Source organism: Neopelma chrysocephalum, unplaced genomic scaffold, assembly GCF_003984885.1.
Source record: "Neopelma chrysocephalum unplaced genomic scaffold, ASM398488v2 Primary Assembly neopelma1_42, whole genome shotgun sequence".
NCBI classification, from domain to species: domain Eukaryota; kingdom Metazoa; phylum Chordata; class Aves; order Passeriformes; family Pipridae; genus Neopelma; species Neopelma chrysocephalum.
The window spans coordinates 11,715,840-11,728,327 of NW_020897700.1; the positions used below are offsets into that span (position 1 = coordinate 11,715,840).

Here is a 12,488-nt window from a genome sequence, read left to right on the forward strand (position 1 = left end):
CAATTAGGCTACTATACACCTTAGTATTAACTAAGTGATTTGTGAGCTGATCTGCATGCCTAAAGCAATGACTCCTAATGTACAATAATCTGGAAATAAGGATATTGTAGATGACAAGATGGTGACACCATATTTGCTGTGCGTGTTGAATGGATTATAACAATGGCAGCTTTACGTGGCTGTTAGCACATGTTGAGAGCACAGCCATAGCCAGAGACCACTGATCTAATGTGAAAGTGTTGACAGCAAGTTTTTTTTTGATTGATGGGGTGCAGCTGTAAATTTTGTTTACCTCAAAAATCCCACTAGCATTTTGCAATGTCCAAGTTCTGACACAAAACTATCCTGGAACCACCCTGTTACTCTTTGGGCTGGCATCTTGCACTGGACAGAGGAGACAGTATCATCTAAGAGAGTAAATTCACACTGAGGCACTACCTGGAGACAGGAGTAGTGTTTTCAGGATCTGTCAATTTTCTCTTTATTGAAATAACAACATATACCAAAGAGGCGTTATAAGGACTAATGTGTCATAAAGCTCCATATGAGTGATGAATAAATATCTTTGAATATTTAGTCTGCTAATATCTGGCTTTAATTAGTCACGAATTGCAAGTTTGTATTTCCATAGTGATAAATACCAACACCACAAAAATGTTAGTATGTGTTTGAAGAAAAATAATATCCTGGCTTTTATTCAAGCTGTGGTGAGGTAGTAGGCAATAATTTACATGCACTTCAGGCAGAACATCTGGCAAAGGAAATCTGTCTTTCACATGGAAATTAAAATGTTTTGGATTTGGGAAATGACAATTATTTGATTGGACAATTCTTTACGCAGCCTTTCTTACATAGCACATGTCAGCGTTTGTCATCTTTAACTCTGCTACTGTGAGAACAGGGTAAACATTTTTCCTCCTAAATGATGGATGGGACCTTAGATTTATGGCAGCCTCACAACTAGTCATTGCTATCACCAAGAAAGAACACTTCAGCTCTCTGAAGCCGTACCTGTATCTTTAGCCCTGTCAAACAAGAGATATGAACATCTGAATGACTAGGAAGATTTGATCCAGTGACACAGTCTGGCCCAACCATTCCTTTCAGAGGCTCCTCCTGAATTCGTGATACGAGCACTGAATACACCGCTCTCTGTGATTCAGATGGTGGGGTGCATGGCAGTTCATCGCTAGACCTAAGAACAAAAGATATTTGGTTTTCAACTATACTTCTTAATTTGTTTTAGAAATTAAGAGACAAAAAGCACGTTTTTCCCCCCAGTCATATTCATATTTTACAAAGAAAATAAATTTACAATTAAACAGTTAAATACTGCCAGTCTTACTCATGGTAATTTTATATTTTTCCACCTACTTGTTTAATTGTGTGCAAGCTCTCCATGCATCTAATTCCTCAGAAAGCTGTTCAATTTTCAAAGGTACGGATACTTCCCGTCTTTTTAAAAGCTGACTGAAAAGAAATAAAAGTAATCAAAGTCCAAATTAATTCTAACAATGAGTATTTTCTTAGAAGCAAAACAAGATAGACATTAGTAATAAAAAATTATTTCTGATTGGATATGGAAATAACTTGATGGAAATAAATTGATCCTTCACAATAATTGCTATATTAAACCTTATAAATATTAATACTAGATATAAAAGTATACCTTTTCATTTAAATTTTATTTTAATTATTCCTATTTACACCTTATTTAATTAGCTTTATTTTTTTTTAATTTGAGGCCATTCTATATCTTAAGGCTATATGTGTTCTTATTTCTTAATAATGTCAGCTTTACTAAAATTAAGGACCTATTTTGCCTATATATAGTAGATATGGTAAAAGTATAGTTAGAGAAATGGTTCAACACATGCTCTGGGACAGCCTGGTTTTACTTGTGGAAAACAGTTTCAAAACCCTTGCAGTGGACACATTTTTTATTTATCAAAATATAAAATAAGGGACACTTACTACCTGACCTAATTCAGCCACCTTTCATTTGTGTTGGGATGCCCTAAAAAGTCCAGCTTGTAGGTAAGCATTTAAGTGTCCAGTTTAAAATGGGCTGAAATCTAAAAATCTATGAATCCTGAAGATATTGGGCAATCCAAGAATAAACCTTACAGCTGTATTGTTCTGTGGTTCTTTATATCCCAGGAAAATTGAAAGCCTGACAGCCAAAAGTATCAAAAACTGAGTATCAAAGACTGCGTATTACTAGTCTGTCAATATACATATCAGAATAGCCCTTCTGTAAAAGCTTGTATTTCATCTTGTTATTTCTGGAGGTTCAGGAAAAAACAAAACAAAACAAAACAAAAACAACAAAAAAATGCTCTTTTTCCCTTTTCCCAATCCTCTCACCAAGTTTCAGCCATGAGGATGGCTAAGAGGAAAGACATATTAAGTTGTTTAATTATCCTCGGTAGGCAATTCTGATAAAATATCAGGAAGTGTAGGAAAGGTCACAATTCTAGTGAGGTGTGAAAGGACTGAACAACATATACACAACATTTATCCTTGATGAAGAGATAAAGGAGTTGAAATTATTAGCAAAGCTACAGGAGTCCGTTAGAGCAGCTAATGCAGGAGTAACTGCTGGAATAATGTCAGCACAGCTTTCACTGTGAAATCAGTGACACCTTGGAGCTGGCCTTGGAGCTGGCCTTGCTACTCAGCAAGTTAGGTGACAAAACCAAGAGGAATTGACAGACCCAACAGTGAAGGAGAAATGGAAATAAGTCAGCTGGATATCATTACTGAACCAGACAGGAAGACTAAACAATCGTGGTTATACTCTGAGGAAGGAATACTAAAGTATGCCATGTAAGTCTATTTTATTTACCATATAAGATAAAGATGATTCATCTTAATCTTTCTGTTTTCTAGTCCAAGTTAGTTGGTTCAAGTTCAAGTGGGGTCAGATGAAGTCAGGTGTACCAAGTGAAATCAAGCAGGTCAGGTTGAGTAGGGTCAAGTGAGTTGGGCCAAGCCAGATTGGGATGGGTCAGGCCAAGTCTGGTCAAGTCAAGTGGACAAAGTTGGGTCACGTGTAGTGGTTGAGGTCAGGTCAGGTCAGGACAACTGGGTCAGGCTGAGCTGATTCAAGTCAGTCAAGTCTAGTCAGGTGGGCCTAGTCCGGTCAGGTATAGTCAGGTGATCAGTTGGGGTTGAGCTGCACCAAGCTGGCAGGACCAGGCCAGGTCAGATCAAGTAGGCAAGGTTAAGTGTATTAATGTCTGGAGATATTAGTTCCCTGAGTAACAGAAGGCAAAATCAGGTTTCTTGTTGAAAATCAAGCTAGTGCCCAGTCATGAACTCCAAATTCAAAGCTTGTCCTTGTTGCTACAGAGCAAGTCTTGGCAAATGGTCTACAGGTAGATACAAATTAGAAGTGTTACTGTCCATATACAGTCAGTCATGCATGGAGGTGATGCTGAATACTCATCTACTTCTAAAAATTGTTTTTTTACAGAACTCAAGAGTTTGACTGATATCCTAGTTTCAGACTCATTGCGTTACCTCAGAAACTTTTATGCGTATAACGCATAAAGAAAGTAAAGAAAGTTCTGCATGCAAGCATGTCTACACCCTTACAGCTTTATAACAAAACTGGGAACTTGGTTGTTTTTGGTTTTCTTTTTCTTTTTTGGAGGGGAGGTTAAGGGGAAGTGGCAGCAATGTATGGTATATGTCATAATAAGGTCTGAGATTTCTCAGTGTAAGTGAAAACATAATATTACCTTGTATACTCATACAGTGCAGGTACAATGCTATTGTACTGTCTTCTGATAGCAAGTAAAGCACCAATGTAACCACACAAAATCAGCAACTCATTCCGAAACCTATAAATGGACAAGTATTAATCATGAAAAACAACAAGCATTTCCAAAACATTAAACAAACTCACATTCACATTATAATGTTAAAACCTAATTTATCCATCCACCTTCTGTGGAGAATGTATGTTTGCTGATTATGCTTATTTTCTATGTCACGGAGTTGTTAAAACAGACTCTGTGTGTTTTACACTCATCTCCATTGTTAAATTTTAAATGGCAGATACAACACAGTTTTTAAGCGCAATCATGTAAAGTTACAAAAACAACACTCAGCTTTGAATGTGGTAGAATTCTAAATGGAAATAAAATTGCCCCAAATATTAGTGCAGACTTCAGTTTCACCAAATTTCCCCAGCTTTTTTCTCCTTTTAGTTCTTCATATGTACACTTGTGTAGGCATCTAGGCCTAGTTTCAACTATCTGTCATAAAGATGAACCACAGCTTCCAACTATTATAGAGTTAATACTGAGAGTGGCAGCTCAACTTTTCTTAACACTTAGACACAAAAGCCCACATTATGTGTAGTTCCACTGTTCTTTTTCTTCAGGAAACTGAAACCAGAACAGATCAAAGTGAAGGTCTTCCCATAAGACCAACATTGACTCACCCCTTCTAAATATGCCACAGAGAAAGAAGCAGTAAAATATCCTTTTTTTTTTCTTGCTAAACCTTCAAAATTTAGGAAAATTCCACATTCTATTCTCCAGATTGAGAATCAGCCAGCTTGCTGAAAATTCTTTTTGTATCCTTCTTCTGGTAAGCAAAAAGTGATAGTAACAGTGTTCACCTACATATATATATATATATATATATTTGTTTATAAGTTCCAAAAGTTTCCTTTAATGAAAGTTCCACTTTTCTAAGTAATGAAAATATACTCACTCACTACATTTATGCAACATTAATTGTTCAGTGCGTATGTAACTTAGAAGATCAAGATATGGAAAGACTGAATCCAAAGTCCAATCTGAGCCACAAAGTTGTTCTGTTGAAAAATAAAAATATCTCAAGAGGCAAGTTATACAAATGACTTATGCTTTAAAAGGTTTCTTCATCCAAGTACCTACCTTTCACATACTGAATGCCAACAGGAAGAGCCCTGTCAGGTTCTGTGCTTAACAGATAGTACTTTATCATTTCAAATATATCTCCATCTGCCTGAATTGTCTCTGCCAACCGCATACATTCTTCTACATCAGGAAGATTGCACTGGAAAAAAACATTTTGCCAGAAAATGACAGAAATGTTCAAACAATTCTTTAAGATGCAGAGAAACGCTGATGTTTGAACATAACAATAAGAAAAAATTCTCTCTGAAGGACTCATTGTTTGAAAGATGTACCTGCATATGATGCACATTAAGAAAGCCATCTAGAACAGAGAACAACACAGGGGGAGAAGGTTCTGTAACTTTAATTTAAGCAGTACCAGTTTCCATTGCCAATGTTTTTGTGAACATTTTACTACTGCTTAATAAATGTGCAGTCTGACCTGAACCTTAAGGGAGTTATCAGAGAAGATCCTTCTGCTGCTGAAGAGGAAAGGAGGGATTTAAGGATATTAAAGGGATGAGATGTAAAACAACTCAGACTAGTAAAGAAAGCTGATCTGCCACAACATGATTAGGCTGCATATCTAGTAGGCTGTAAATCATACTGACTTTATGATTCTGAAGATCATAAGCTACTTCAGAAAGTAACCTGTGTAATGGAAAGCGTACACCAAGAGCAGAATTAAAGAACTAAATTTCTTGCACAATACTGAAAATAAAGTCAATGAAGACTAAAAGAGCAAAGAAGGGTATGTAAGACTGTTGGGGACAAATTCATCCTACAGATTTATTTGGCCTTAAGTTTTTTGAAATTAGTAAACAAATCAATACATAACCTCTTATTAGCATTCAGGTAAATTTTTTTACATTGTACCTTTTCATGCAGGTCATTTATTTCTGCTATGCATCCAGGATAAAAAGCACATAGTTTTACTAAATGCAGTTTGTTATCAGGAATCATCATAAGGAGATCAGCTGCTAAATCCCTGCACAAACAAAAGATGACATGTAGTTACTCTTGATGGTTTGTAATAGGAGGAAACTGTTTTCTCTTTAACATTCTTTTTATAAAGAAGAGTTTACTGAAAACAACACTATTTCCAGAGAAGTGCAGAAGCAATCTCAGTCTCTAAGACTATTTTGGTGCAATAAATGAGGCTTAATCTATTTATCTTTTTGAGGAAGTCATCAGTGAATTTTCTGTTGCTTTATTGGTTGAATTAAACAGCTGTGCAATCCTAAAGCATCAGAACCACCTCAAAGTGAGGTGGAAGAATACATGAGCAGGGATGGGAAGGGAGAGTAGGAACTATCCAATTTGAGAGAAGGAAAGATGACTATGTAGTTCTCTGTCATGAAACCATCCTCAAACTTCCAGGCCTCTAAAGCTCCATGACATCAGCATAAAGCATCTCTCAGTCATCCAGAATGGCATGCTTCTATGACATTAAAATAGAGAGATTATACAAGAAAAGAATGTGATACCTATTTTCATTCTTCTCAAAGGAAAACCGTGTTTTAACAAACTGACATTTCTGAAATTTTCCTAACTTTTTACCATTTGTTACCCTATCCTGAACACAATAAGTAGCTGGAGGGAACACATGTAATATTAGGAAATCATTCTTAAACAATCATTCTACTCAAATATTAATAACTGGCTATTCTGGTTGTTCTCTGACTCTTCTATTCATGCAGACATCATTTCTCCTGTGACCCACAAGACTGACTTGCTCCTATGTAAGGCAAAAAATCCTACCAAGCTCCTCTGGATTTTCAGACTGGGGTCCTTGGCTTAAAAATGTTCAAGTAAACTATTGTCTAATATTTGTAACTGCTTTCTATCCCACTATCAAGTACTCATCACAATTAAAAATGAGAATACTTAGTTTAATCTTATTTTTACCCTTAATAAATTCATGTGCTTTTCAAATCTTTCTTTCTATAAACAAGTGAAATACCTGTATCCAAGTGATGGAAAGCTAAAAGGAAGACATTGAAACACTAATGAACAAACCTTTGTATTATTTTACAGAAGAAATATCTAAGAGAAAATAATTAAAAGACAACAGAAAATCTAAGAGTCAGGGCAACTGACTTTAACAACAACAAAAAAATAGCTTTCCAATGCCTTTTGACTACCTAAAGAAATTAATGCCAAAAGGTCTTTGGAATATCTGTTATACTATTACTGTGCAATAGCCACTTTTCCAAGTTACAGAAGCGCTCTTTCAGAATATAAGATATTTCACAGTTTCTTAAACTATTTTTAAGATCAGTTACTCACATGTGCTAATCTTCAAAAGCAATTTAAACACTTTTTTAATGTGATTAGAAGTTATTTTGCAAAATCTGAATCCAATGTTTATTTAAAAAAAATAATTCAAAGAAGTTCTCATGTAACATTACCTGGAATGATTTTTAAGAATTATGCTGAAAACACTGTCAAGTATAAAGATAAAAATTAGGTGGCTGAGTTTGCATATGCAGAATTCATTATCTCAAGTAAAATATAATTAACCTTTTGAATAGTAGAAGGTTGCTTTTAACACTATTTAGGCGTTAATTTCTCAAGGCTGTAGGTTTGGGGAAGGACATGAATGCTTAGTTTTGACTTTATTTGTTTAAATTTTATATTTTAGAGCTCTTTTAAAAAGAACCAACCAAATCCCAAGAAACATTCCACCAATAAAGTGTGTCTCTACAATGAAATGTTTCCAATTGATGGAAATCTCTAAGCATAACAACCAATAAAAACAAAAAGGGAACCCTTCAAATGTCAGAGACCTGGAACTCCAGCTTCCCCATACATGATCTTATAAATGCAGTGAACCATGATGTATTGTGCTGTGTCAGTATCTCTTTATTACAAAATATGAAGATATTCATGAATCCCTGATCTTTTCCTAGACAATAGAAAAAATATGCTGTAATGGCTGAAAATCAGACTCCAGGATTTCAGATTGTAGCTGCAGTAGGTATTCAGTATAGCCCACTGTGAAATGCAGATGTATACTTGGGCAGTACACAGTACACCATTTCAAAATTTTACCACATGTGCCAATGTAGACTTCAGTACACATATGCCATAAGTTTGCAGAAGCTTTATGTACCTAAACATAAATGCCATACTACTATAAGTACTTGTTACAGCTCTGAGATCAGAACAAGCTTTTGTTATGGAACTGGAAAAATATACACTGTTTTTCTTAACTCCACATCCAGTGCTTCCTATTGGAGGCTACATAAAAATCACCCTTCACAATGAAGGCAGGGAGATCAAAGAAGGAGCTTCAGAGACTAACAGCTGGATCTGGAGCTGCCAAAACTACCCTGTTAAAACTGGTGCATTGCAGACCTGCTAAATCATTGCAAAGTGAAAGTAGCAAGCCATCAATTTCTTACTTTATCTTTTTCTACAACGCTTCATTGTCTAAGGCAGGCTAAATGCTCTATAGAGAGGAGTTCCACTGTTTCTCTCAGGCTGCCTCTAGATATTTTAGCACTAACTGTAGCAGAAAAACTGATTCTTAATTGCAGCGTCTCTTTAAGTACATCTTTTCTACGACATATTAATTATGAAACACCTTTATATCTGCCAAATATACCTTGGGACAGTTTTCTGCTTTTCACTGGTAGGTAAAAAACAAGAAGCTGTACTCTTCAAAGTAAAACCAGAGAAGGTTTCCCCTATATGCAACAGAGAAATTACTCCTGCAGAATTAAATAGTAATCCTGTTTCATCCTTAAATCTTTTCAGCTGTCTGGTATTCCTAATACCAATATAAAATAATTCCTCAGACTATTAGCTTCTGTATTTTTCAAACGAGTACTTAAAAATCATTTCACAGATCCCACTTGAGCTTCTGTCCCTTTTAACTTTTTAATTCAATTCCAGTGTTACTTTGTTGGAAGCAGTTATTTTTACTCAGGACCGACCAGGACTTCATGTGCTACCTATTGCCCAAGTAGCTGGTGGTTTTTCAATGGTTTTCACACTCTGTTTGACAATGACTCTTCTCTCATTTACAATGCATACATAACGTGTTTTGAGATCAATGCAGAACATTTGCATGCCTTGTACTTCAAAGGTCTAATAGCAGCAATTCTTATTCTACCTACCCATGGTGGTTTGGTCTCCATAAAAGTTCCAGAATGATATATACCTTGATTGTTTTGTCAGGAAAAAAAATTTATAAAAAATTTCTTTGGATTAAGAAATTCTTACCTTGTTGCTACTGCCATACACTTTCTTGCTAGTAATTCTAGGGCATAATGTGTTGCTTGTGCTGCACTTTCTCCCAAGACAGTACCCACACTGACTGCCAGCTCCAGTTCATTTCCACGAATCAGGTTTGCCATTGCAAGCTTGCTCAATGAAAAAATTAAATCATAAGAATTTTTGGTATTCACCATGTTGAGCATATGACATTAATTTACGAGAATGCTTTTTACAGAAGGACAAAATATGCAATATTTAAAGTAAATTATATATAATTTGGGTCTCTTGCATGAGTAAATAACTGTGTACCACATGTTAATCAGTTTTTAAATAAACGAATAGATTTCCTTTAGCAGAATCTTCCTTTATTTAACCAAAGAGATTACATAGATATGATAACTAAAAAGTATGATAGGAATCTCATCTAATATTAAGTAATGACACTAACTTTCAAAGTATATACTTCCCCTTTCTTTCAGTGAAGGGAGACTCAAAAAAACAAGAAACCAGGAAGGATTCTCCTGATCTTACACTCTCTGGCCAACCAGAGTTGCTGGTAGGCATAGCAGAATGTCAAACAGTAAAAGACTACACAACAACTTGGAATATGCTTATTTTGAAATACAAGCATTAATTGATTCTCGATTTCTCTCTGAACAGCTGATTGAGATCAAATTATACTTAGCTGGGGGGGATAAAGGAGGAAAACACGTTAAGTCCAGAAAGAATGTGGAAAAGAAACTATTTGTATAAAAATTAAAAAAAAATGAAAAATCCAGTAAAATGTTTCCTACATGTCAGTTTTATATTTGTACTGAGGGGTGGGGTTTTGTCCTATTTACTTTTTCATTTAGACTGTAAATTCTTGAAGGCAGAGATTGCATCTTCTGTAGAACAATAACTTTGAGTTCTGAATACCTATTTTGAGTCACCATAAACAGTAAACAGTAACACTTAGGTGTATATATGTAAGGTATTTAAGTATCTTATATTTTCTAATATAACAAGATACTGTATATACAATTCAACAACAACATATTATTTTCTGTGCGTGAGAAAAATCTTGAATTTAATAGAATCAAGGAAGTTTTGCTAGTAACTTTAATACTGTAAGGATCTAACTCTGCATAAATATATACAAATCAAATACCAAGTATAAGTAGAATTTTAGAATGTGATACATAAATTTTAAAACACATGTGGAGAAAGGAAGACAATGTTGGCTTTTTCATAATTAAAGACAAAAATAATACCTCTATATTTTCAACAGCCAGATGACAACATGCTGCAAGCACTGCATGGCCATCCTGAAAATACCAATCTGCCAGTTCTTTACTGACCTTGTGCAGGAGCCTGCAAGAACAAAACATGAATTCTGCAAGATCACTTTCAGGCTGGAATCCTTTGGTTCTTAATTTATGTAAAATTCACCGCATTTCCTTCTGTACCCTAAAAATTGCTATATTTGACTTACGACTAGCTTGAAAAATGCAATCTGTTTGAGCTTCATCCACTGCTTAGGTTGGTGTATACTCACCGGGGTCATTTCCCAAAATCTACGTAAGTACAGAAATGGCTCTTCAGACTGACGCAAGAAAAATCAACCTGTAAACTCTGCACAAGTATTTCTCTAATTGCTCAAAAATTGCACATGTAAATGAAGCAGCTACACAGCCTCTAAATTACTTGTTACTACACCAATAACTTGATAATATAATTCAGGTTTTTGAGCACGGTTCTAAACAAGGAGAGGTGCATGCTTTGGGTTTTTTTTAAGGTCATGGACAATGAAAATCACAGAATCATAGGATGGCTTGGGTTGGAAGGGACCTCAAAGATCACTTAGTTCCATGTCCTAGCCACGGGCAGGGACACCTTTCCTTAGACCAGGTTACTCAGAGCTCCACCTAACCTGGTATTAAACACTTTCAGGAGTAGGGCTTCCACAACTTCTCTAGGTAACCTCTTCCAGAACCTCATCACTCTCACAGTAAAGAATTTTTTCCTAATATCTAATCTAAAACTACTGTCTCTTAGTTTGATTTTTAGTGTACGTTGTCAGAATCTTTACTGATGACAAAGAGCAAAGCTCCAGGAGCAGATGATGCATAATAATAGGGGATAATAAATACTTGTTAATGCTAAATCTTACCCTGCTTACGAAAAGTTCTAAGTTAATATGCTATATATTTAAGGATATAGGAATGCATCTTAAATATCAAGCAAGTGAAAAGGACGTTTATAATACATACAAATGAAAAATCCATTTTGCGCCAGGAGGAGTCACAAGAGGGAAATTAGTGTAGCATCAGATAGTTAGTAACTCTATTAACTATGTACTAGAAGATGCAATATTTTAATTCTAAATTGCTGATGCCAAATTAAACCACTAAGCTTTATCTCCTTTAATGACTTTACGTTCTGTACTAAAATGAGGTTTTAGATATAAACTAGAACAACTTACTCATTATAATCATCTGTATTGTTTCCACCAGAATTTGAAGATCCACTTGCTGTGGAGAGTGGTAACATCTGTATATTTCCTTCACAAGCTGCCTGGTAGTGAATAAAAAACATTAATTAATGCACAATTGAAACTGAAGACGGAATACAATTTTTTTTTTAACAACAACAAAAATAACCTATGATCTATAAAAATAATTCTGAGGCCTAGTTATAACAAAGAAAATGCTTAAATGTTTAAACTAATGAACTTATTCATAGCTGGGGACCCCTGGTTGGCCTAGTGGTTAGCACGCGGGACTCTCACCGCTGCGACCCAGGTTCGATTCCCAGTCCCCCCGGGCAGATGGAGCCCGTTAGCCCTGTGAGGCCATCCATCTATGAGAAGGTCACTCTAAACAAACCTATGTCCTGAGGACCTCACTGCCATTGTCCAAGCTTGCTTGGCTCTGGTAGATGAACCTTAGGATTAAAGGGTGGGCTCAGTTCAGCGCAGGCTGTGTCTCACCTAAAAAAAATCCATTGCGCAGGCTGGAAAGGTAAAAGACCTTTCCCAAAATCTTCGTTCGCGAAGACTGGCCATTATTATTATTATTCATAGCTACATCTTAGCCTAATTTTATCCAGCCATACAAGAAATTCTACAGAAGCAATAGACTTCTTCCTTCCTATGCATTTGGGCAAGATTTTTCCAGCATTTGAATATGCTTAAAATGGACAGTGAAGATTACAACCTTGATTTTTACACCGCAAGGAGCAAGTGGCTATGAGTGAAAGATGAAGTCTATAGATACTTCTCAGCAGGTATAACAGCAAATTGGAAATGTTTGGCATACAGTGGCAGAAAGTGGCATAAGCTTAACTTTTTTTCTGTCTGGCAATAATTTATTTCTAACATTAAATACA

General features: G+C 35.6%; 1 protein-coding gene across 4 annotated transcripts in view; it reads right to left on the reverse strand.

Moving 5' to 3' along the window:
- Positions 1-12,488, reverse strand: part of WDR17 (WD repeat domain 17) — a 57,437-nt gene that overhangs the window by 3,136 nt on the left and 41,813 nt on the right. For all 4 annotated transcript variants that reach the window (XM_027676692.1, XM_027676690.1, XM_027676693.1 and 1 more), the window contains 10 exons: positions 11,584-11,675; positions 10,373-10,472; positions 9,126-9,265; positions 6,859-6,879; positions 5,772-5,883; positions 4,914-5,055; positions 4,729-4,831; positions 3,747-3,848; positions 1,375-1,470; positions 1,012-1,195 (listed from right to left, as the gene is read on the reverse strand). In XM_027676692.1, coding sequence (XP_027532493.1) covers positions 1,012-1,195; positions 1,375-1,470; positions 3,747-3,848; positions 4,729-4,831; positions 4,914-5,055; positions 5,772-5,883; positions 6,859-6,879; positions 9,126-9,265; positions 10,373-10,472; positions 11,584-11,675 — 1,092 coding nt within the window. The remainder of the gene's footprint in view (positions 1-1,011; positions 1,196-1,374; positions 1,471-3,746; positions 3,849-4,728; positions 4,832-4,913; positions 5,056-5,771; positions 5,884-6,858; positions 6,880-9,125; positions 9,266-10,372; positions 10,473-11,583; positions 11,676-12,488) is intronic.